General features: G+C 43.5%; 1 protein-coding gene across 1 annotated transcript in view; it reads left to right on the top strand.

The window, feature by feature from the left end:
* The window catches only part of RYR3 (ryanodine receptor 3), a 734,312-nt gene that overhangs the window by 182,826 nt on the left and 524,197 nt on the right, over positions 1–27,289 (top strand). The window contains exon 3 of the mRNA XM_040412592.1: positions 7,831–7,938. Within this exon, the coding sequence (XP_040268526.1) occupies positions 7,831–7,938 (108 nt within the window). The remainder of the gene's footprint in view (positions 1–7,830; positions 7,939–27,289) is intronic.

Genomic DNA, 27,289 nt, shown 5'->3' with positions numbered 1-27,289 from the left:
CAAAGTTGAGTAAAATCTCACAGAGGTCAGACATCCATGCCCACTCATCGCTTGTGAGGAGTAGAAGCTGACTGGAAAGGTGACCATCATGTTGCAGCTGGTATTCCACTACTGGCCTCTGCTGCTCACAAAGCTTGGCCAACATGTGGAACGTGGAGTTCCAGCGCGTGTTCACGTCACACAACAGTCGGTGAGCTGGCAATTTCAAGTGCTGCTGCAGCGTTGCCAGACCGGCGGCAGCTGTAGATGACTTTCAGAAATGGGCACACACGCGGAGCACCTTCACCAGTAGCTCAGGCAAATTGGGGTAGATTTTGAGAAACCGCTGAACCACTAAGTTGAAGACGTGGGCTAGGCATGGTATGTGTGTGAGCTTGCCAAGCTCCAAAGCCGCCACCAAGTTACGGCCATTATCAGACACAACCATGCCTGGTTGTAGGTTGAGTGGCGAGAGCCACAGCTCAGTCTTGTCCGTTATACCCTGCCACAGCTCTGCGGCAGTGTGCTGTTTGTCACCTAAGCAAATTAGTTTCAGAATGGCCTGTTGCCGCTTTCTCACTGCAGTGCTATACTGCTTCCAGCTACTGACTGATGGCTGACTGGTGCTGTAAGATAAGAAATTCGAAGGTGGAAGTGGAGAAGGAGGTGGAGGAGGAGAAGGGGGGGGGGGGTTTCAGCCACTAATGTAGGTGGTGGTGGAAATCCTGATGGAAGTAGGGCCTGCAATCCTTGGCGTCATTAGCACCTGTGCCATCCCAGGGTATGACTTGCTCCCCGCCTCCACAACGTTCACCCATTGTGCCATCATGGAAATATAGCGTCCCTAGCCACATGCACTTGTCCATGTGTCAGTCGTTAAGTGGACCTTCCCAATAACTGCGTTGGTCATTGCACGGATGATGTTATGGGACACATGCTGGTGTAAGGTGGGGACGGCACACCGGGAAAATTAGTGGCGGCTGGACTGAGCAACGAGGGATGGCCACCGCCATCAGGCTGCAGAAGCATCAGTGTCCAGAAGCCTAACTGGCAACATTTCCAGGGCCAGCAATTTGGAAAGGTGCACATTTAGTGCCTGTGGGTGGGTGGCTGGGTATTTGCACTTTCGTTCAAAGGCCTGGGGTATGGACATCTGTACGCTGCGGTGGGACACAGACGTGGATGTGCTTGCGAAGGTCCAAGTGCAGGGCGGGAGGCATCCGGGCCTGCGTCTTGGACAGGGAATTGGCCAGCACGTAACACAGGGGAAGAGGAGGCAGTAGTGTGACCCGCAGACACTGATTGTGGACCCAGGCGTTTGGCCCACCTATTAGGGTGCTTTGATGCCATGTGGCGGATCATGCTGGTGGTGAGGTTGCTAGTGTTCACGCCCCTCCTGATCATTTTGGTATGGCACAGATTGCAAATGACATTTCTTTTAGTGTCCGCACTTTCCTCAAAAAAGCCCCAGACTGCGAATCACCTACCCCTTGGCAAGGAAGATTGCCGCAAGGGGGTGCTCCGTGGAACAGTTGCGGGCCTGTTTGGTCTGAACCCGTCTGCTCCCTTTTGCCACCCCACTGCCTCTTCCAGCCTGTTGCAGTGCTGAAGATCCCTCCCCCTCTGTACTGCTGTCCTCGCTCAGCTTGCGTCCTTCCCAGGTTGGGTCAGTGATTTCACCGTCCACCACCTCCTCTTCGGCAGCAGGCACATTTTTACCACGCCCAGGGCCACGGTGTCATGACCGGCGTGCCGATCACATACGTGACGCAAGGGGAGGGAAAAGGGAAGGCCCTGTCCAAGGGAGAGGGAAAGGTGGTGACCCCTGACTCACCTTGAGGCTGGCACCTGACTGCCCTGACGTCCCTAGACGGGTTCCTCACCCGTACGCCGATCACGTGCCTAAACCCTGGCTTTCCCTAAGATGAGCCCTACGTAGTGAACGGGGCGGTGGGATCACTAGTCCGCACCACTGACACTAAAAGGAAAACACCAAGGAGAGGACAGACAATACAGACAAACATATAATCCCAGGTGGACGACAACAGCAGACAACAAAAGTCCAACAGGGATCCGGAGGGTAACGTTCTGGAACAACAACCAGGGATCACAGCTACTCAGCTCCAGTGGGTCAGTATAGAAGTCCAGGCAGGAAGCTCTATATTTGGCAACCAGAGAAGTGGGAGAGGGGAATATAAGGAGGTTGGGAGTGCTGGACAAGAAACAGCTGAGGAGAAGGAGCTACGGATCCCTGAGTGAGCCAAAAAGGGTTGCAAGGCAAACCCAGAAAGCTACCATTAAGAAACAGCACCATCTTTACACATAGAGCGCGCAGCCACCCGCTGCGACTTCCTGACCCCGGGTATAACGGAGTCAGGCGTGGCTCTTGACACCCTCGTGACACACGGCCTCTGTGTGCACCATCAGCAGCACTGCCACTTCCCCGTCCCTTACTGCTTGCCTTCAGCAAATTAAATTGTATATATATGCTTGCAAGTATGACACACGTACAGTATCGCAGGTTTTGTAAGTGTTTGCGCAAATAAATTAGACTGAATGTCACTGATATTTAGGATGGGCAAACATTATACAGGAGATGTAGTACAGGTAATGTCGCTGTCACCAGCGGCAAAAAAATTACACTGAATTTCACTGATATTTCGGATGCGCTAACGTTATACTGGAGATGTAATGTCGCTGTCACCAGCGGCCAAGCAATTGCATTGAATTTCACAGCGCAAATGTAACACAACAGATGTAGCAGAAGTTCTGTCAGCAGCGGCCAAACAATTGCACGCAATTTAGCGCAGATTGCACTAATAATATATATGGCAGCCAGATAAAACAATAATCCTTAAAAGGACTTTTGGGTCTCTAACACCTTTCACCAGTAAAACCTGCCTAGCAAAAAAAAACTATTCCTGTCCCTACACTATCTGTCCCTTCTGCTGCAGCTCTCCCTGACTAAGGCTGAGCATCCGATGACGCGTTACGGCAAGCCAATCCCTGTAATGCCAGTAGCCAACATGGCTATGGCATTACAGTGAGTGCCAGTACCTCCGCACACGTTTATTGACTGCATAGCAGCCAACAAACGTGCAGGGAGGAGAGTTGAGCATCCCACTTGAGCACACTCAGTGTTCGGCCGAACACCGATGTGGCGAAACCAACCTCGCCACTGGGTTTTGGAGGGGCCTGGCTGCTGGCCTCTTGCCCCAAGATTATGGCCCCTCTTATCAGCCAGGCCTCATTTGTTCACAAAGGACTTGAACTAACTTGAACTCCTGGTCTAATTCGTGCCATTTTGGGATGTTAAATGTCTGTGTATTGAAAAGGGTTGTGACATTGTATGTTTAAAATGGTGATTTCTGTTCTGTTGTCCCCACATGTGTATTGGTGATTTCCCTTTGTCTTGAGAGATAATTGGATTACTCCTCGGGTGTCTCCAGGGCAGAGAGGAGGAAACCATGATGCATTGTGGGGATGTATTGTCTCTGTCTGTCCTGTGTCACAGTCTTCCTTCTGGTCCCCTAGGGGCGTGTACACCAGATGGGCTTGGTTGTTTTATACCTCCCTGTGGGCGGACCTGTATTTGCAACAACTGTAATAAAAACCAGGCTGGGTGTGCCAGCACCTCAGACCACTGCTTGACCCTCAACACGGAGCCTTGTCTCGTTATTGGGGGGATCCACTGTATGCTGTTAGAGACTGATTGCCAGGAGTGTAAGCTGATTCCTGTTCGTCTGCTAGCAGCTATTCGTGAGGTCCCAGTTTGGAGTGCTATTTTGTATCCAGTTCGGGAGTTTGGTGTTCTGCAGTAGCTGTGCCTGTCTCTCAGAAAGGGGCATATCGCCTAAACGGATTTTAACCCCTTGTCTGCTGAAACGGTCCGTTACAACCGCGATGTGCCGAGCATCGCTATGCTCGAGTAAAAAAGTTTTCGGCCGAGCACGCTCGCCCAACACTAATGCCTATCCGGGCTGTTTAACACTTTACATGCCGCAGGCAATGACGCCCGTTGCATCTAAAGTGCTGACAGAGGGAGCGGACTCCGATTGCGGGGTGCCCATGTGTTTCCAGCAGGTTGCACCTCTCTGGGGCAGTCTGCTGGTCAATGTCAGAATAGCATTGCCATTAAAAAGAAAAGCACTATAGGGATAGTGCATTGCATTTTAAAAGCAATCAAAAAGCTGTCTGTTATAGTTCTCTTGTAGGACTATGAGGGGTAAAAAAACAAAAAAAAAATGAATTTATTCAATTTAAAAAATCCCATTAAAAAATTACACTTTTTTTCCATTGAAAATATGCTTTTCAATTTAAAAAAATTGCAAAAAAAAAAATCTTCCCCATACGTTTGGTATTTCCCCATACGGTGAACGCCATAATAAAAAAAAATATATATATAAAAAAAACAATCGCTAATTTACGGTATTCTTAGTTGCCACCAAAAAAACTTAATAGCAAGCGATCAAAAAGCGCCATTTACTCCAAAATGATACCAATTTAAAATACAAGTCGTCCCCCAAAAATCATGCCCTCACACAACTCAATATAAAGAAAAATAAAAGAGTTATGGGTCTTGGGAAGTGGCAATGCAAAATAATTTTTTTCTTTAAAAAAAAAAGGGGTTTTATTGCATAAAAGTAGTAAAACGTAAAAAAAAGCTATGTATTTAGTATCCCTGTAATTGTACTGACCCAGAGAGTAAAGATATTATGTTATTTATACCGAAAAATGAACGCCGTAAAATTTATAACGTAAAAACGCAGTGGCAGTATTGCTGTTTTTCCCATCTCCCTCCTAGAAAAAGTTAATAAAAGTTAATCAGAAAATTATGAGTACCCCAAAATGGCACCATTAAAAACTACAACTTGTCCCACAAAAAACAAGCCCTCATAGACAGAAAAATAAAAGTTATAGCTCTTGGAACGCGACGATGAAAAAAGGGAGAAAAACGCTTGGTCAGTAAGGCCCAAAACAGGCTGGTCAGTAAGGGTTAATACAAGCCACTTACTATTATATTGTTATTATCAATCTTGCTTCCTTTGCAGGCTGGATTGATTTTTCCATCACATTATACACTGCTCGTTTCCATGGTTACAGACCACCCTGCAATCCATCAGTGGTGGTCTTGTTTGCACAATTTCGGATAAAGCACTAGCCTATGTGCGCTCCCATGGTCCCTGTTAGGAAATCTCAACCTCCCACTTGGTACCCCTGGTATCGATCTTCTAGTATCGGCTTGGTTTGAGTCTTGTTCTGACGTCAGGAGAACGCTTCACTCAGTAGGGAATAACAGACACAACAATGATGTACTGAATGAACGCTCTGAAGTTTATTATTAGTACACACAGATTATATAGAAGAGGGGTTTTACACCCCTATATTAGCATATCAACGTAAGTTATTAATTCAACCTATCATAGATCAACACGTTCTATTCTACAGGCAAATAGAGCAAAAAGCGGAACTTCCATATTTGGGGGATTATCTGGGAGTAGTGCCAAAGAGATGTTTCATTTTACAGAGAACAGAAAGTTATACCGAGAATAGAAACTTATACACAAACAAAGAAGCTTCTAGATGTTGTATAACATGGATTCCCTTCAGTCCCGGCCACCAGAGAGGCTGATGTTTTTCCTATAGTGTGCAAGAACGGCCACTACTGATGGATTGCAGGGTGGTCTGTAACCATGGAAACCAGCAGTGTATAATGTGATGGAAAAATTAATCCAGCCAGCAAAGTAAGCAATATGGACAATCACAATACATTAGTAAGTGCCTTGTATTAACTTTTGCTGAAGTGACACAACCCCTTTAAGCTTCAAATATGTCTCGGACAGCAAGCAGCACTTAAAGAGATTCTGTCACCTCGTTTTAGGTTATAAAGATGCGGACATGTACGGCTAGATCGCCGCTAGCATGTCCACAATATACCGGTCCTATAGAGCTGTGTGCTTTTATTTAGTTTAAAAAATAATTTTAGAGATATGTAAATGAGTCTTGTAAGGTGCCCAAGGGGCTGTACTAACCTTCCTGGTGCCCAGCCACGCCCCCTGTGAAGGAGCCCAGCACCGCCTGTTTCCTCCGAATCTCCTCCTTTCTTCACAGTTAGATTGCCGTAATCTCGCGATGCGCAGTTCCTCCCCTGAGGCTGATACCAGCACAGGGAAGGAACACTATACCGGCACTGCGCATGCGCGAGCTCGTGCATCGCAAGATTACGGCAATCTAACTGTGAAGAAAGGAGGAGATTCGGAGGACGCAGGCGGTGCTGGGCTCCTTCACAGGGGGCATGGCTGGGCACCAGGAAGGTTAGTACAGCCCCTTGGGCACCTTACCAGGGTCATTTACATATCTCCAAACTTTTGATCAGCTGAAAAACAGCCTGTTTCAGTTTATTTGTTGTTTTCATTAAATTGAATTGAATGCTCAAAAAATGTTTTGTCTCACTCCCTTTTCTTGCATGTTGAAGCTCTACTTGGAACCTTGTTAAGATCCAGCCATGCGAAATATGATTTTTTGCCATTTTTCAAGTGGTCTTAAACTTTTGATCAGGACTGTATGAGGTGGTCAGGACAGGAGCTGCTGCGCATGTATGACTATGCATGCCCTCGCCCCTTCCCAGCCACCAGAAAGGCCAGCGTTTTTTGCTACATTATGCAAGCATGGTCACCCCTGCTGGATTGCAGGGTGGTCGTTACCCCTCGAGCAGTGTATAATGTGATGGGAAAATGAATCAAGCCAGAAAGAAGGCAGTATGGACAATCACAATACATTAGTTAGTGCCTGGTATTAACTTTCTGTACATGATAAATGCCACTTTCTGAATTGAGACACCCCCCTTTAATGAAGTCCAGCTTTTATTTTCTGGAAACTGAAAAAAATACACATGTGGGGTAATTTATCAAACTGGTGTAAAGTACAACTGGCTTAGTTGCCCATAGCAACCAGTAAGAGTCCACCTTTCATTTTACAAAGGAGCTGTCAAAAATGAAAAGGTTTGTTGTTATGGGCAATTAAGCCAGTTCTACTTTACACCAGTTTGATAAATGACCCCAATGGTCTCTGTATGGTTGTTGTTAGTAACAAGACCTCTTAGTACCAAAGTGGAAATTAAAAATACTACTTGTCCTGCAAAAAAAAAGCCCTCATGCAGCTTTTCAGATGGAAAATTGAACTTTAAGAGAACTTCTATCTTATGGGGTGCTTTGAAGAAATATTGCTTGATCCTCGAGACTCTATTTAAGCCAAGGTTAGGGATTTTCCGACATTTTGATATTGATGGCCTATCCTTAATATAGGTCATCAATATCTGATCAGTGGGGGTCCGATTACTGAAAACCCCACCTATCAGCTGTTTGAAGAACTCTTTGGTGAGTGCTGTGACCTTCTCGCTGCTCACCAAACCCAGTGCCGTACATTGTATGGCGGCTGTGCTTGGTATTGCACCTCAGCCCTGGTCACTGGATTGGGACAGAGGAAGAGGCTGCAGTGGCCACCACCAGAGGATAGGAACCTGAGGACAGGTCATCAAAATCTCAAACAACCCCTATAAGCTCCTTTTTTAATGCATTTTGATTACACTGAAACACAACAGCCTTGCAGCATTTCCACTGGATTTTGGCCAAAGGAAAAAAAAGTTCCAGAAATGTAAATTGCACACCAGTTAAATACTGTGTCATGAGGCACCTGACACAAGTGCTTATATTGTAATAAAGTGTACAGTTTTTTGACAAAAGACTAAATTCAATAACCGTATATAACTCTTGCAACGAGTCATTAATTTCTTGAACGTGGTACTCACGTAGTGGCACTTATTAATGCAGTTTTTGTGTTTTATCTCCACAGTATGTTCCTCCTGACCTTTGCATATGTAATTTTGTGCTGGAGCAGTCCCTTTCTGTCAGGGCCCTTCAAGAAATGCTGGCAAACACAACGGCAAATGGCCAAGAAGGGGTAAGTTTCTTATAACATATCACCAGACCAAACGTCCAATTTAGTTATATAAAAATATATAAATGTCCAATATTCCTTCAGTTATGTGGAAATTTTACAGAAACTGTCATTTTTTTAAAATCATATTAAAATATAACTTGCACTAAAGTATTGGTGTGGCTTGACTTTGAAACGGATAGCATACTGACCATAGAAGTCAGTGGAGCCTTTCATACATTGGATCCGTGTGCCCAATATGAGAATCTCAGCACAGATCCAGTTTTGAGGGTGACTAAAGCCCATTTTATTGACTGGAGTGAGGAAAAAAAACTGAAAAATGTGATAATAATCGTTAATTATATAGCGTCAACATATTACATATAATACACTTTACTATTCAAAGTACAAGCCAAATTAGACATCACAGAATTACACACTAATACACAACTCAAACTCTTGGTGCGCGGGCCCAAATGACGATATGAGCAAAGCACAATAGACCCGTGGCCAGATAGGAACTCACTGGATCATATGATGTAGTGAGCTCATGTCATGTGGATTTGACGCGGAATCTGCACCAAGAATGAATCTGCACTGAGGTTTCCAAAACTCAAAAAAAAACGAACTGTGCCCTGTAAATCAACAAACAATTTCCAAGCATTTTCAACACGGAATCCACAGCACAATCCATGTTGAAAAACCTACTCGTGAACATACCCCTTTTGGTTTTGGCTTCAAAAACAGAATAAAAAACCTGAACGTGTAAGGCCTCATGCACACGGCCGTTGTTTTGGTCCGCATCCGAGCCGCAGTTTTTGCGGCTCGGGTGCGGACCCATTCACTTCAATGGGGCCGCAAAAGATGCGAACAGCACTCCGTGTGCTGTCCGCATCCGTTGCTCCGTTCCATGGCCCCCAAAAAATATATAACCTGTCCTATTCTTGTCCGTTTTGTGGACAAGAATAGGCAGTTATATCAATGGCTGTTCGTGCCGTTCCGCAAATTGCGAAACGCACACGGACGCCATCCGTGTTTTGCGGATCTGCGTTTTGCGGTCCGCAAAACACACAACGGTCGTGTGCATGTAGCCTAAGGATTTTGTTGAAGAACTGAAAATCAGTAGCATTCGCCGTGCAGAAATCTGCGTGCTTGCCGCCCCATTTAAATGAATAGAACAGATTTTCACTGGTGGAAAATTATGCAACAAAATCTGCAGAGTGTGAAAGCAGCCCTAACAAGAGCATGGGTGCTTCGACACCTGATCAACCCATCAGAACTCCTGTTCAATTTAGACCTGATAAGCCAATCAGCCAATTGGGTCTCTCAATTACCATACAGTGTACTGTGCAAGAGCCCCTCTAAAGAATCCCAGTCAAGAGCTCCGACCTCTCGGCAGCTGGATTGTTTATCCAAAGGGAGTCTTTCTGACACCCTGTGCTAGTGACTGGCTCTCTTCAATGCTGTAACATGCAATGACATTTTCTGGAGATGTTTTCTGTTTGTTTTCCCCTTTGGGGAGGGCCCTTTTGAATTTCAGTATGAAAATTCTCAAGTGTGCACAGTAAATGAACAGATCTTCATAAAAATGTTTTGCCGGGCTTGATCTGAAACAACTTGATTGTTCCTGCTGACCCCAAATGAAGCAACGCAGCTGCAGATGTTACATGTAATAACTTATGACATACAAAATGTGAAAGGCAGCACACACAAACATATTTTTTTGGATTGGCTTATTTTCTTCCCTTAGGTGCATTTTTTTGAGTCAATGGCTTTTCTTATTGCAGCATTCTTTGGTTTTGTACCATAGACATTGAATTTTTTTTGTCCTGCTTAAAAAATGTAAGTGCTAGTGTGTGCTACAGGACCTATTTTTTTAAGCTGTATTTGCATTATGTTTTTTGCAACAGCAGAGTTTCCGCATATTGCTCTACAGAGGAATTGCCATTACATGGGGGTAGAAACTTTCCTAAAAAACAAAAACACAAGGCATACAAAAAGCACCATTAAGAAACTCCAGGTGATAAAATACTAAATGGGCAACAACAAAAAAAGGACTCGAAGAATAAGTGAGGTGCTTTTTTTTTTTTTGGCAAGCTGCACTCTAAAGTTGCCTTCACACGGGGCACATTTTGTGGCAGAAAATTCTGCGACTGAAAATCAGTTCCATTCATTTGAATCGGGCTGCAAGAACATGGATTTCTGCAAGCCCCATTCAGGAACTGATTTTCAGTCTCAGAACGTTATGCCACAAAATCTGCCAGGTGTGAAGGCATCCTAAGGCTGTTTTCACATCTGCACTTCTTAGGCCTCTTTCACACGGGCATCGCGTGTGAGGGCCGGACAAGATGCGGGTGCGTTGCGGGAAAATGCGCGATTTTTCTGCGCGAGTGCAAAGCGTTTTAATGCGTTTTGCACGTGTGTGAGAAAAATTGCCATGTTTGGTACCCAGACCCGAATCCGGACTTCTTCACAGAAGTTCGGGTTTGATTTAGGTGTTGTGTAGATTTTATTATTTTCCCTTATAACAGGGTTATAAGGGAAAATAATAGCATTCTTAATACAGAATGCTTAGTAAGATGTCCATTGAGGGGTTAAAAATAATAAACAAATTTAACTCACCCCATCCACTTGGTCGTGTAGCGGATCTCCTCTTCTGTATTAAGAATGCTATTATTTTCCCTTATAACCATGTTATAAGGGAAAATGATAAAGATTGAGTCCCCATCCCGATCATCTCTTAGCAGCCATGCGTGAAAATCGCACCGCATCCGCACTTGCACTTTTCACGCACCCCAATTCACTTTTATGGGGCCTGCATTGCGTGAAAAACGCACAATATAGAGCTTGCTGCGATTTTCACACAACGCACAAGTGATGCGTGAAAATCACCGCTCATTTACACAGCCCCATTGAAGTGAATGGGTCCGGATTCAGTGCGGGTGCAATGCGTTCACCTCACCCATTGCACCCGCGCGGAATTCTCGCCCATGTGAAAGGGGCCTTATTCCTGTTCTTCTGCTCCATTACAGGAGCAGAAGAACGAAAAGAACGAAAATCTTGGATTCGGCACATAGCTGAAGCCAATGAAGCCTAACAGACCCTGTTGACTGTAATGGGATCCGTTAGGTTTCAGGTGAATTTTTTTTGGCGGAGAAAAAAGTCCCGCATGCAGAATTTTTTAACGAATCCCAATGGAGCTTCTGGCGCAGATGTGAAAGCAGCCTAAGCTACAATACCACACACAACCTGTGAACAGATGTAGTACTGTTTTTCTGCAAGAAATCAGCAATATTTTTCACTTTAATTATTTTAGACAACCCCTACAAGTCATGCCCAGTATCATGGACTAACCTCACTAGCGTCCTCACAACTGTTCCAGAATCTAGTAAGGACCAAACTTACTTATTTTCGGACTATAAGATGCACTTTTAGTAAGAAAAAAACATTTAAAAAGTGTGTCCATCTTATTGTGTGCTGTCAGGGAAGTCCAGCAGTGCCAGGCCTTCCTGGCTGCCTCCTTACTGATCGGGCAGAGCGCTCGTACAGCACTTTGCTGGATCGGTGAGAGACCTATGCTCCTGCACACCTCTCTCTCCCTGCCCCACACAGACTATCGCATGTGGAGGAAGAGGAAAGATTCCTTAAAGAAGAGTAGATTTTCAAAAATATGTTGTTGATTTTAAATTCAGGGCCTACACGGTGAAGACGACAATGTGGAACAAATTACTCATGCATGATCACCAATATCTTTCTTCAGTGCTGGGTAAAAGTGAAAATGTTTTATACTTGAAAAAAACATTCATCTTACTATGTTAGTTCCTGCACAGTTCATAGTATGACAGTCTAGAATGTATGATGTAGAGAAGTAACATTGTCATTGGCTTCATTTGATATGCCTAACGAGCAGGAGGTTCATCTCACATACAGATTTTTTCACCAGCTGTCCAAACTGGATCTCAGACGCAGTTAACAGATTATCATTTTTACTCATCCTTTCAAGAGCAGCCAAGCCAAGAAAATGGGTATTTTCCCATAGATATATGCTCCTGCTGACAGAATGTCTAGAGGACACCGTATCTGTGACTTGGAACTTCCTGTATTATTTTACCAGTTCCTCCTGGTCACACATCAATAGCAATGCATCTGGTCACAGGAGAAGCTAAGATTGGCCATAGACAGACAATAGATTGCTTGATTTATTTGCTTTGTTAATTTCTTTTGTTGGGGGTTTATAAAGTACATAGGTTTTTTTAGTAGTCATTTGTTTTCCTTCAAGGGAAATGGATCCCAAAAGTGGTCAGAAGGATAAAGCTTTCCTTTGTGAAGGCAGCCAGTTCCAAAAATGGATCTAGAGTACATGCACTGCTCAAACGTTGCCGAAATTACATATACTTGTTTTCAGACTAATGCTGGCCACACACATACAAGTTAATGTACTGTATGTACCCTAAGTATTGTGTATGTCCCATCGGCTGTATATTGAGTGGGAGGTTCCTATCTACTGTTGCTAGGCTGAGCTTGTACCACCTCTTCCTGTCTAGGAGGAAGTTGCTTCAGTCTAGTGTGGGCTGTGGATGAGTAATAGTAGCAAAGGGAGATGTTTCTCTGTGCATCATAAGCAGTCAGAGCTTCAGTATATGTGCCAGTCCTTAAGGGAAAAGAGTTCACTGAATGAAGCAGAAAGTTCAGCAGTGATACACGGATTGCAGAGCATTTGTCATAGAAAGGTAACACACCTATATTCAGGCTACATACTTCTCTGCATACTGGTGGGAGTAAATAGCTTCCGGTTCCCCATCTTACCAAAAGGACAGAAAGACACTGTTCAGAGACTGTACTTCACCTAGGATACTACAGAGCTAACATATAGCCAGAGTAAGAGAGATCAATTGTACCCCTTGGTCGAGTTGGAAAGATTGTGCACACTATAAGAAAGATTCAGCCCTCTGTCTCCCATATACAGCCTTGGGAATGACATATGGAAACTGTATAGACTGCCATTAATGTGCCCAGTGCTTATGCAAACCATTTATTGAACTGACTCAGTAAAGTACAGTGAACATGTTGCTTAAAACATGAGCTCATCATTGTGTATACACCAACACCAGCAGCATCACAGTGCATCATTGCCCCAAGTTTCAGGGTACCCTGTCTCACACTTCGAACTCTAACACCACCAAGAGCACCACAAACCAGCATCAGGTAGGAGAATTCCCAAAGCCAGAGAGATCTCCAAAAAGAAAGGTGTGCCCATCTAATCTCTGCATGACCCAGGAGAGTGACAGAGTGAGTAACTACGACCTCCATTATTGCCACTACTACAGTTACTATCCTCTCCCCTCCTCTCGGCACACCGCACATGTTAGATAACAGTCAGCCAAACCTGCCAATTTTGGTGGGAATGACCAGATCAAATGTGTATTGGGGCTTCCCAACAGTCCCCAACATCTGCTGTCAGAAAGGATGAAAATTATTGCATTTCAGTGGTTTATTCCCTTCTCCCTATTGAAAGTAACATGAATTCTTTGAGTTGAAAGTGCATGTTTATGGTAAAGTCAGGAAAATGGCTTTTAGCAGCACAAGTGATTATCCGACAGCTATCTAATGTGTACTGTATGGCCACCTCAAGTGGCTGAAGGTTTTGGTCTACCATATTAGAATATTATGAGTTTATATTATAGTTTTAACTATAGAATCACTTTAATGTTACTCCTATTGCCCATTCCCTAGACCGGTGTTGGCCAACCTGTGGCTGTCAGGACATGGTGGAAGTTGTAGTTTTAGAGTAGATGGAGAACCACAGGTTAAAGATCACTTACTTAGTTTTTAGAATACATTAAATGTTACTACAGATTGTTTACTTTAATTGACTTATAGGTTATTATTTTATTTGCGGGATCATATTTTTATAACTGTTATATAAGCTGTTGTTTCTTTTTCATGGAGGTGTCTAACAGCACTCATGTTAAAGCTTTACCTTCTCTCTACTCGCCTTGTTCATAATTCATCAGGACATTTTCAGTCTATTTCTCATGAACGCTGGACCAGCAGCATGATGATTTTTCTATGTTTGTTTTTCATTTCCTTCTCATTTTGTAAGATCTGTTTGCGGTCAATGAGTGGAAGCATTCTTGTTGTATCCTTATCTGTTCTAATGATATCTTTAAATGGATCACAGCTTTCTCTAACTACAAGTTGGGCACCTTTCAGCCTCTGGATACAAACACTAATTTTCCATCTCACGGACAGCAAGTAAAGGGTTTGGAAACTCCCTTTAAAATTATCTCGACTTTTGAATATTGGATGTTTTTTTCAATGTTTATCAAAGATGATTTATAGTTATGTACAGAAATATCTCTGTAGCACATGTCAAAGGATTTATTGGAATTTAAATGCTTTTGAACTTATTCAGATTTACATTAAGAACATCTTTGAGTGTAATCTAACCACTATCTGCTGACTTACCTCAGTATACAAAATAAAAAATAATGCCCAATGTGGCCCCCCCCAAAAAATAAATAAATAAATAAATAAAGTGACTGCAACATTATGGAGGGGGGCATGGCATCAATTTCAATTTTAGGGCAGTTTACATGTTCACAGTTAACAATATTCTTATTCTTAGGGTTGGGACATTCATTGTAATATAACAGAGGGAAGAATTTTGAAAAATAACTAATAGAAATGTAGAATGATCTTTACATAGCAACCAATAGTATTGTTGCTTTCATTTACAACCTACCAAAGCAAAGTGACAAATGAGACCTGATTGGTCATAATGTGCTCATGAGCATTTGTTTTTATATTTATGACTTTACTTCACTGATATTTCCATGATTGATATTGTTAAAGTGCTGAAGCAGCATAGCTTGCAGTCCTGATTTGTACCTAAGACACCGGCTGACCTGTTACCTGTGCGCTTGGCAGCTGAAAGCGTCTGTGTTGGTCCCATGTTCATATGTGGCCGCATTGCTGATAAAAATGGTTTCTTATTATATGCTAATGATCCTCTAGGAGCAATGGGGGCGTTGCTGTTATACCTAGAGGCTCAGCTCTTTCTAAAATGCGGGCACATATGAACATGGGACCAACACAGATGCCTTCAGCTGCCAAGAGCACATGTAACAGGTCAGCCAGAGTCATAGGTACAAATCTGCTGAGTCGCTGATAATGCCCTTTAAGTTTCTGCTCTGATTATTATAAAATGTATTTCCTCTGGATCAACTTGCAGGATGACAGGCCGAACTGGATGGACAGATGTCTTTTTTCGGCCTTATAAAATATGGTTCTATGTCAATATGTTAAATGTGGTTTCTAAAGTAGAACATTAAGAGGTTTAACATTAATGTAAATATAAATGTCAATTACTTGGTATAAATTCTGTCTTTGCAAGCAGGCCAAACAGGTGTAATAGTAAAATGATCTATTAAGGCAAAGTAACATTCATTCTATTATTTTCTTCTTTTACTTTGATAGCCTAGAGACCTGTCCAGATGGGTATGTTCTTCTCAAAACTCGCACTCTGTTTTTTTTTTGCATGGGGATTGTGACGATTCGATCACTTTCACTTGAGAGCCCAGCACGTCCTCCATCTCTCTATGCTATAGATATAATTTACACACTCATTGACAAAAAAATACTGCACAGAGAAGGAGTTGTTGGAATTGAACGAAACTGTGAATGTAATGATGATATATGTAAGTGATAACAATATTAGAGCAAAAGGCTAAGATTATCTAGGAAAACTGTACAATTGAAAGAAGACTAGTACCCTGTTGGGTCACCTCTAGCCTGGATATAAGATGAGATATGGTTGAGCATTTGGGTCTGTAGATCCTGCAGACTCGTAGGTTGCCAAAGCTGGCTTCCCAGTTGGTCCTGTAAATGCTTGATTGGCAATAAATCTGGCAACCAGGCAGGCCAAGGAGATGTTACAATCTGGTGGAGACATTCCTGGGTATTCCTTCTTGTGTGAGGTCAAGCATTATCCTGCTGAAAAATGTCAGTTGGAAGCCCTGCCATGAGAGGCAACACATGTGGCCTCCCAATTTCCTGCACTGATCACTGAGCTGTTAGTGTCCCTCATATCACTACTAGGGGTGACGTAGGTGATGGCTCCCCTGATCATCACACCAGCAGTTAAGGCAGTGTGTCACTCCACAGCAATGTCAGGATTGAAACACTCACACAAGGCCTCAATACTCAAACCCAACTCCCAAACAGAACTTGCTTAAGAAAATATGATCCAGGTCTGTAGCAGTCCATGTCCAGCCAGTTCATGAGTGTCTGTCAATGGCCACTGTCACACCAAATTTCCCTTTGCTAAGAACCTGTCAATGGTCCGGGCAGAGACAGGGGTGTATAATGAAGATGATTATACACCCCCCCCCCCCCCGATGCTGCCACCCGGCCTGATTTTTTTAAATGTCGCTCCTGCGCCCTACTGTGCCCCCCACAGTTTTTGCAATAAGTATGCTAATACTGAGCATCGGTACAGGGAGGAGGAGATGCCAGGGTTTCTCAATGGGCGTCTCCTTCTCCCTGGCTGTGACGCGGTCCAATCACATCGGAGAGCGCTACAGCCAGGGAGAAGGAGACGCCCATTGAGAAACCCTGGCGTCTCCTCCTCCCTGTACCGATGCTCAGTATTAACATACTGAGCGTGAAAATTGCAGGGGGGGGGGGCGGGACACAGCGGGGCGTAGGAGCGATATTTTAAAAATACAGGCAGGGTGCCAGAATCAGCCCCAAGTAAAGGTATTTATTGCAATTAATACAAAACCATGAAAGGTCCTCTTTAATAAAAATGTAAATGTAACCATCTGTCATCGAGGGAGCTATAGCTAAACAGACAGTCATTTTAGACTTAAGGATGATATAGATCATAATAGTAGAAGGATCTAAATTAAAATGCATTTATTTAGTATGGAGCAGGCATCCTCAAACTGCGGCCCTCCAGCTGTTGCAAAACTACAACTCCCAGCATGCCCGAACAGTCTACAGGTATCAGCCTACAGCAGGGCGTTGTGGGAGTTGTAGTTTTACAACAGCTGGAGGGCCGCAGTTTGAGGATGCCTGGTATAGAGCATATACAGGAAGACGGAGGTGTCACAGGAGCCTGACCCCACCAGTTGCATATTGGTGGTATATTCTAGTGATGTGTCATGAATGAGACACCCCTTTAATATTTTCTACTTTATGCAGACATACCATATATAAAGGACAGTATGTACTACTGTGTTAGAAGGCAGATATGTCAGTCTGGAATCAGTGCACATGGGCAATATTGTGTAATTTTAGGCAGATATTGCATTTTAATACAAAAAAAAGTTATTGCTTGGTGGTCCATAGAAAATACACTAGTTATAAGATGGATAACAAGAGATTTCCAAGCTTTGTCAGTCATGCCTGTCATTCTAAATGATGTAGTATAATTCACCACCTTTAGGGCTCACGCACATGACCGTATGTATATTGCAGTCCGAAAAACACCAATCCACAAAAAAACGGATGACAACCATGTGAATAGGAAATGTTCTATTTTTTCAGTTTTTTTGAGGCCCCATTATTCAATGGTTCTGCATCCGGGCAGCAAAAAAAACGGAACGGACATAGACAAAAAATACTTTGTGTGCATGAGCCTTTAATGTGGGTGCTATTTAGTGATTATTGCAAAAATTAAAGACAAAACACTCATCCTGCTTTATGCCTTTCCAGTCAGTCTCCTAACATGCATGGTTACTTTTTAGCCAGGACAACATGATTTTCCACCTTGGTAAAAAGTAGAATGTCAACACAGTCACCATGTTTGGAAGATATGAGCTCCCAAGTGAAATGATTGCTCATCAGTCTGCCCTGTATGGGTTTTCTTCCTTCCTCTGTTCACGGGTTCCTTTTCTTTGCTTGTTTAGGTTTTTTCAGATGGACCTGTGTGCTGACTGCTCGTTCTATAATAATCTTTTTCTAACCAGTTTGAAACCTATTTTTTTGAATAGCATACAAACATTTATAGGTTTGCTTACCTTCAATGGCCTGACTCTAAGTTTGAGGTAGAATTAAGCCTCATTCACACATCCGTGATGACATCTGTGACAGTATGGTAATTGGTTCATCCATGAAAAATCTGAATTTGGCCCATGTGTCTGTGTTTTGCTTTCTGTTTTTTAGTGTCATCAGTATGCTACAGATATTGTTCAGCTGAAAATTAATTTCCAGAGCATCGCCTACCAGTAGCCCGTGAAAAGCACGAACCAAACACAGATGGTTATCTGTGTTGTGTCCGTGGTTTGCATGGGCCATAGACTTTAATGATGGTATCACAATAGTGCATGTCTCACGGTCAGTGGAAAATCACTGGTGTGTGAATAAACATATTAAAATCAATGGGTATGCATGCTGTCCATGATTAATGGACGTGTGAATAAGAACTTACTATCCCAGTCACGTTTTTGATTATCCATATACCACATCTTGCATATATGTGGCTGTGAATTTCACAGATTGCCATGCACAGAGTGAAATCTGTAGCCAAATGTGCATAAAACTATTACATATTTTTTTTATGTGAAGCCCCAGACTAGGTCTAAAAAGTTATTTTTCAACCAGCCCACAAGAAGAAGACTATAGTGTCACGTCTGTTCTAAATTATGTTATCTTATGCTCAAACTTTGGAGCCAATTATTGTATCAAAACCGAGGTATAGCCCAAATCCAAATTGTAGTAGGCACAGTTGTCAGTAACACAAGTCTTCACAATTTAACGTTGAGGGACATTTTTCTGTAATTGTTCCTTAATATTTTTCATAGATTGATGAACCTCTGCCCATCTTTGCTTCTGAGAGACCCTGCCTCTCTAACACGTTCTTATGCAGCCTTTTGTTGCTCCTGTTCCAACTTTTTTGAGATGCTTTGCTGCCATCAAGTTCTAAATAAGTAAAATTTTTCATGAAAATTGTCTCACTTTCAACATGGAATGTGTTCAATGATCTATTGTGAATAAAATATGGGTCTGTGAGATTTGCAAACCATTGTATTCTGCTTTTTTACATTGACTTTTTAGGAATTGGGGTTTTAGAACACTATTCTATAACAAAAAAGACAATAAATCACCTCTGATTATTATTTTTTTTCATACTGTAGCTTCCCCGCTTGTACAAAAAAAAGAATTTTAATGTAGTCTTAGGGTCAGGCCATTGTTCTATAATAATGAACCATTGCTAATGAGACCACAGATTTACAATGGTTCATTTTATGTGTGATTTTTTTTCTTTTCTAACCACAATTTATTTTATTGATCATTCCTCTTGGCTCATATATAAAATGTGAACCGAGTCACATATGAAATTTAGCACATTTTAATACCGTCATAAAAGCGAACTACAATGTATTTTATCAACATTTATTGGGTATTTTTTTTTTAATATTTGTGATGTAATGAAAATAAGAGGTTATCAGATGACTTTTACAAAGTTTTGTTAACAGGTCTAGACCAAGTGGTTGTTGGCTCTTGCCGAGGCTGGACAACCCCTTTACTGATTGCTACATCTGTGCAGAAACATAAACATATACTGTATACTGTGTATAGACACACACGAATATACTGTGTATATATATATACACGTATACTAACATGCTGCGCCTCCTCCTCATTGGCTCAGTGTGCCTGCTGATGCTGTTGATACTGCCTAGCGATCCTGTTCCTATTGACTGATCTGCAGAAGACAAGGTGGGGCAGTGCTGGGCAGCATATTGTGGATTTAACATGCAGGATTCTGTTAAGCTGTTTGGCACCACCGCCACCTCGGCTTTTTCGCAAAGCCTCTCTTCTTGTGTCTGACAGTCGGAGCCATCCTCTCATTTCAGGCCATGCCATGTAGTGAGATGGAGGGGATGGCTCCTGAGCTTACTAACTGTGACATGGAACTCACTTAGGACATATTTCACAGTGAGCCATTCTGAGTGTGTTCTGTGTCATAGTTGGTTAAATCTGTTGCCGCTCCCCCATCTCACTAGGTGTCATTGCTTGAGGCGAGAGACTCAATTTAACCTCATTACAGATAACGATGACCTGTCCTGAAGATAGAATTTCACTTTTACAGAGTTGGACAACCCCTTAAACCCCTTCCCTACCCCAAAGTCAGGTTTTTAAAGATGGCACCAGCTTTAAACAGTGCTGATTTTAAACAGCAGATACCTGGGACTAATGTATGTGATCGGCGATAACATTGATAAAAGACATTTAACCCCTCAGATGTCAATTGTGATCATGGTGGCAGAGAGGGCTTTCCCTGTGCCGAGATTGGGAAAGCTGTTCATTTACTGTGGTAGCCTCAGTTAGTGATAGACAAAGATCGGCCTGGACGGCTTGCGAACCCGACCACGCGTTCGCGATCAAATGTTTGCGAACCGTGCGTTCGCGGCGGGCCCCATTGACTTTAATGGCAGGCGAACCTGAAAAACCTTTAGGTCATATTTGCAGCCATCAAATACTTACTGGAAGTGCACAAATGCACAAGTGCAAGATGTCCTGGACCCCAGGGTATTTGGCAACGAATCACTGCATGACTAAGTTCAGGACGTGTGCCATGCACGGTACGTGTGTCATTTTGCCCTGTTTCAGCGCGCTCAGCAGATTGGCACAGTTGTCACACACCACTTTACAAATTGTTAAATTGAGCGGGGTTAGCCACTGATCGGCCTGTGACCGCAGAGCTGAAAGCAGTGCAGGACTGGTGTGGCTCTTGGCTTCGAATAGGTTCTGGGGAGCACAGCGAAAGAGGCAGTAGCAGTGGAAAAGGAGGAGTCAGCCGAGGAGGAGACTGAGGATGGAGTAAGAGAAGAAGATGCAGGCCTGCATGCAATCCTTGGTGGTAACACCAAATCCACACGGGAGCCACGGGTTACATGCTTGACGGCCGTCAGAAGGTTCACCCAGTGGGCTGTAATAGATATGTACCTTCCCTGCCCGTGTTTGCCAGACCACGTGTCTGTGGTCAGATGTATCTTGGCACCGACACTGTGTGCCAGAGATATATTCACTTGCCGCTGAATGTGGCCATATAGCTCTGGGATGCCCTTCTGGGAGAAATATTTACTTCCAGGGACTTTCCATTGCGCTGTGCCAATGGCCACAAATTTTGTAAAGGCCTCAGAGTCCACCAGTTTATTTGGCAGTAGTTGGCGGGCTAGTACTTCCGACAAGACGGCGGTCAGCCGTTGGGCAAGAGGGTTATTTGGCGTCATCAACTTTTTACGCTCAAACATTTGGGCCACGGAAGCCTGCCTTCTGCCAGATGAACGCAACGACAGCACGGTGGAAGGTGGAGTGGAGGACAAATGGGAGGAGAGAGGAGAAGGAGAAGAGGCAGGATGTGGAGTGCCGGGAGTGTGGCTTTGTGGGTTCTGATGGAGTTGCTGACACTGGGCTGGGTGATGGGAGGCCAGGTGCCTTCTTAAGGTGGTCGTCCCTAGGTGAGTGTTGGGCTTACTGCGACGTATGCGTTGACAGCACAGGCTGCAGATGACAACACTATTGTCTACAGCTGACACATAAAAAAAAAGCCCACACTGAGGAGCCATGTACCGGCGACCTGGGAGCGACAGAAGTGACCGTGCATGGTGGATGGCATGCTCCAGATACATTTGCAGTCTGCTTTTTGCCTCCTGTGCCCTGCGAGCTGTGCCTGCTTCTCTTCTGCTCAGTCTCTCCCTCTGAACTCCCCTCTTCCTCTCTTGTGGGCACCCACGTGATGTTTATCGACACGTCATTATCGTTAGTATCACCACCACTGACATTTGAGATCTCGGAGTAGGCAGCAACAGCGGGGACCACCCTCCTTGGGCTGTTCTGGGTACTGTCGTCAGACCGCTGGGTGGCGGCCGTTGCTACCTCCTCATCCGATGTCAAGAATGGCTGCGCATCGGTAAGGTCTGACATTATATGGGAAAATAATTCCTCTGACTCGAGTTGAGGGGCTATGGGGGTGGTGGTGTATTTGGTGGGGGGTGCACACAGCAGAGAGTGAGGAGGGTGCAGAAGGCTGAGTGAGCCACTCAACGAACTCTGGTGCGCCATTTGGAGTAATCGCACGTGCCTTCTCCAACTTCCCACTTAGGCTCCGGCCTGGTGCATATGTCCAACCCCTACCACCCTTGCAGAACAGCCTGCCTCTTCATCTGCATGTCATTTTCAAAATGACCCTGTGCCTAAGTCCCTAGAGAAGAGCAGTATTTGTGGAAACAGGTATCTCGCAGGCCTCAATCAATATTTGGTGGAAACAGGTATATCAAACCCCTTAATTTGTATTTTGTGGCAGCAGGTATATCGCAACCCTCATTGTGGTCTATGGAACAAGCAATCTGTCAATCACATGTTCAAGTCCCCTAAGGGGACTTACTATAAGTGTGAAAAAAAGTTAAAAAAAAAAATTAATCAACCCCTTTCCCCATAATAAAAAAAAATATATAACATTGAAGATCATTAGCATCACCACATCCAAAAATTCAAAATTATTAAATTATAACAGTATTTATCCTTTATGATGAAGACTATAGTGGAAAAAAGAATCAAAATGACCCATTCAGTTTTTTTCGCTTCTTAATCTCCACAAAAAAATGAAATTTAATTTGACTAAAAAGTGATCAGTCATACACACACCAGAATGGTATCAATAAAGACTACAGATCACCCCACAAAAAAAAGTTATGGGGGTCAAAATATGGCGATGGAAAGAAAAAATTATATAAATGTGGTATCAATGTAATTATACTGACCCAGAGAATGAAAGTATAGAAAAAGCTATAAAAATGAAAACCTATGGCAGAATTGCATTAATTTCCAATTCTATACGGTTTGGAATTTTTATGCAATATCAAATGGTGCCTTTAGAAGGTCCATCAAATAAACATGTTCTCCTATGGCTGTGACTGGAAGAATAAAAATCTTATGGCTCTGAGAAGGCAGGAAGTCTTGGACAGTGGCGTGCCTCCAATGGAGGCAGGACACGCAGCTGCTATGGGACCTGTAGGGAACAGGGGCTTGCAGTTTACCAAAGACCACATGTAAAACTACCAAACCACAGGGGAAAACACGTGAGGCTTATGGTGGGCCGATGGGTGCAATAGTTCATGTACTCACAGTTAGCAGATGCCTCCCTGGGCTGGCGTACAGTGGATGGGAAGACAGCACGAAATCCTCCAGGGCACTCTTGGTTGCAGGGAACACCAGCCAGATGGAAGTTGAGGTGCCCTAGATGGTAATTGGTGCTAGGTGCTTTTGCAGCTGGGCCCATGTGGTCGTGACTCCAGCACATTTCGGTGCAAATGTTGAGAGTAGTAGTAAGAATGAGGAGTCGGTTGTTGTAAACCAGTTGAACATTTACTGAAGAATCAATAGTCTCTGGACAGTTGGTACAGTTCATCAATGGAAAGCGTTTTGCATAGAATAAGTAATAATTAGTTGACTTGTTATCCTATTATAAGGCAATGGCAGTTGTCAATGGAGGGATTCTTCTAATGCTGATACTTTACAGGCAAGGATCCCGGTGGTAATCCTAATTTCCCTCTTTACAGCACTCTGGTACTAAAGATGCTGATTTACACTCACCTAAAGAATTATTAGGAACACCTGTTCTATTTCTCATTAATGCAATTATCTAGTCAACCAATCACATGGCAGTTGCTTCAATGCATTTAGGGTTGTGGTCCTGGTCAAGACAAGCTCCTGAACTCCAAACTGAATGTCAGAATGGGAAAGAAAGGTGATTTAAGCAATTTTGAGCGTGGCATGGTTGTTGGTGCCAGACGGGCCGGTCTGAGTATTTCACAATCTGCTCAGTTACTGGGATTTTCACGCACAACCATTTCTAGGGTTTACAAAGAATGGTGTGAAAAGGGGAAAAGACATCCAGTATGCGGCAGTCCTGTGGGCAAAAATGCCTTGTGGATGCTAGAGGTCAGAGGAGAATGGGCCAACTGATTCAAGCTGATAGAAGAGCAACGTTGACTGAAATAACCACTCGTTACAACCGAGGTATGCAGCAAAGCATTTGTGAAGCCACAACACGCACAACCTTGAGGCGGATGGGCTACAACAGCAGAAGACCCCACTGGGTACCACTCATCTCCACTACAAATAGGAAAAAGAGGCTACAATTTGCACGAGCGCACCAAAATTGGACTGTTAAAGACTGGAAAAATGTTGTCTGGTCTGATGAGTCTTGATTTCTGTTGAGACATTCAAATGGTAGAGTCCGAATTTGGCGTAAACAGAATGAGAACATGTATCCATCCTCTGATGGCTACTTCCAGCAGGATAATGCACCATGTCACAAAGCTCGAATCATTTCAAATTGGTTTCTTGAACATGACAATGAGTTCACTGTACTAAAATGGCCCCCACAGTCACCAGATCTCAACCCAATAGAGCATCTTTGGGATGTGGTGGAACGGGAGCTTCGTGCCCTGGATGTGCATCCCTCAAATCTCCATCAACTGCAAGATGCTATCCTATCAATATGGGCCAACATTTCTAAAGAATGCTATCAGCACCTTGTGGAATCAATGCCACGTAGAATTAAGGCAGTTCTGAAGGCAAAAGGGTGTCCAACACCGTATTAGTATGGTGTTCCTAATAATTCTTTAGGTGAGTGTATATACAGGTCCTTTTCAAAAAATTAGCATATTGTGATAAAGTTCATTATTTTCTGTAATGTACTGATAAACATTAGACTTTCATATATTTAAGATTCATTACACACAACTGAAGTAGTTCAAGCCTTTTCTTGTTTTAATATGGATGATTTTGGCATACAGCTCATGAAAACCCAAAATTCCTATCTCAAAAAATTAGCATATTTCATCCGACCAATAAAAGAAAAGTGTTTTTAATACAAAAAAAGTCAACCTTCAAATAATTAAGTTCAGTTATGCACTCAATACTTGGTCGGGAATCCTTTTGCAGAAATGACTGCTTCAATGCGGCGTGGCATGGAGGCAATCAGCCTGTGGCACTGCTGAGGTGTTATGGAGGCCCAGGATGCTTTGATAGCGGCCTTAGGCCTCTTTCACACGGGCGAGTTTTCTGCGCGGGTGCAATGCGGGAGGTGAACGCATTGCACCCGCACTGAATCCGGACCCATTCATTTCTATGGGGCTGTTCAGATGAGCGGTGATTTTCACGCATCACTTATGCGTTGCGTGAAAATCGCAGCATGTTCTATATTCGGCGTTTTTCACGCAACGCAGGCCCCATAGAAGTGAATGGGGTTGCGTGAAAATCGCAAGCATCCGCAAGCAAGTGCGGATGCGGTGCGATTTTCACGCACGGTTGCTAGGAGACGATCGGGATGGAGACCCGATCATTATTATTTTCCCTTATAACATGGTTATAAGGGAAAATAATAGCATTCTGAATACAGAATGCAAAGTAAAATAGCACTGGAGGGGTTAAAAAAAAATAAAAAAATCATTTAACTCACCTTAATCCACTTGCTCGCGTAGCCCGGCATCTCCTTGTGTCTCCTTTGATGAAGGACCTGTGATGACGTCACTCCGGTCATCACATGGTACGTCACATGATCTTTTACCATGGTGAATCACCATGGTAAAAGATCATGTGACGTACCATGTGATGACCGGAGTGACGTCATCACAGGTCCTTCATCAAAGGAGACACAAGGAGATGCCGGGCTACGCGAGCAAGTAGATTAAGGTGAGTTAAATGATTTTTTTATTTTTTTTTAACCCCTCCAGTGCTATTTTACTTTGCATTCTGTATTCAGAATGCTATTATTTTCCCTTATAACCATGTTATAAGGGAAAATAATACAATCCACAGAACACCGATCCCAAGCCCGAACTTCTGTGAAGAAGTTCGGGTTTGGGTACCAAACACGCACGATTTTTTTCACGCGAGTGCAAAACGCATTACAATGTTTTGCACTCGTGCGGAAAAATCGCGGGTGTTCCCGCAACGCACCCGCACATTTTTCCGCAACGCCCGTGTAAAACCAGCCTTAAGCTCATCCAGAGTGTTGGGTCTTGCGTCTCTCAACTTTCTCTTCCCAATATCCCACAGATTCTCTATGGGGTTCAGGTCAGGAGAGTTGGCAGGCCAATTGAGCACAGTAATACCATGGTCAGTAAACCATTTACCAGTGGTTTTGGCACTGTGAGCAGGTGCCAGGTCGTGCTGAAAAATGAAATCTTCATCTCCATAAAGCTTTTCAGCAGATGGAAGCATGAAGTGCTCCAAAATCTTCTGATAGCTAGCTGCATTGACCCTGCCCTTGAAAAAACACAGTGGACCAACACCAGCAGCTGACATGGCACCCCAGACCATCACTGACTGTGGGTACTTGACACTGGACTTCAGGCATTTTGGCATTTCCCTTTCCCCAGTCTTCCTCCAGAATCTGGCACCTTGATTTCCAAATGACTAGCAACAGTCCAGTGCTGCTTCTCTGTAGCCCAGGTCAGGCGCTTCTGCCGCTGTTTCTGGTTCAAAAGTGGCTTGACCTGGGGAATGCGGCACCTGTAGCCCATTTCCTGCACACGCCTGTACACGGTGGCTCTGGATGTTTCTACTCCAGACTCAGTCCACTGCTTCCGCAGGGCCGCCAAGGTCTGGAATCGGTCCTTCTCCACAATCTTCCTCAGGGTCCGGTCACCTCTTCTCGTTGTGCAGCGTTTTCTGCCACACTTTTTCCTTCCCACAGACTTCCCACTGAGGTGCCTTGATACAGCACTCTGGGAACAGCCTATTCGTTCAGAAATTTCTTTCTGTGTCTTACCCTCTTGCTTGAGGGTGTCAATGATGGCCTTCTGGACAGCAGTCAGGTCGGCAGTCTTACCCATGATTGCGGTTTTGAGTAATGAACCAGGCTGGGAGTTTTTAAAAGCCTCATGAATCTTTTGCAGGTGTTTAGAGTTAATTAGTTGATTTAGATAATTAGGTTAATAGCTCGTTTAGAGAACCTTTTCATGATATGCTAATTTTTTGAGATAGGAATTTGGGGTTTTCATGAGCTGCATGCCAAAATCATCAATATTAAAACAAGAAAAGGCTTGAACTACTTCAGTTGTGTGTAATGAATCTAAAATATATGAAAGTCTAATGTTTATCAGTACATTACAGAAAATAAAGAACTTTATCACAATATGCTAATTTTTTTAAAAGGACCTGTATATGGTTATTATGAGCTATCCTTTAAGGGCGATCTCCCTTGTGGCAGGCAAACACATCTGCTTCATTATTTGCAGAATACTCTTATAAATAGGTTTTTCCACTATGACTTGGAAGGCTTGTGTAGTGGATAAGGACAATTCTGGCCTTAATCATCCAGTTGTGTCGAGGCAGAAAGCTACTCCTGGTC

This window comes from Bufo bufo, chromosome 11, assembly GCF_905171765.1.
Source record: "Bufo bufo chromosome 11, aBufBuf1.1, whole genome shotgun sequence".
In the NCBI taxonomy this organism is placed as follows: domain Eukaryota; kingdom Metazoa; phylum Chordata; class Amphibia; order Anura; family Bufonidae; genus Bufo; species Bufo bufo.
The sequence above is the reverse complement of the archived record's forward strand: the minus strand, read 5'-3'. Positions and strand labels throughout refer to the sequence as shown.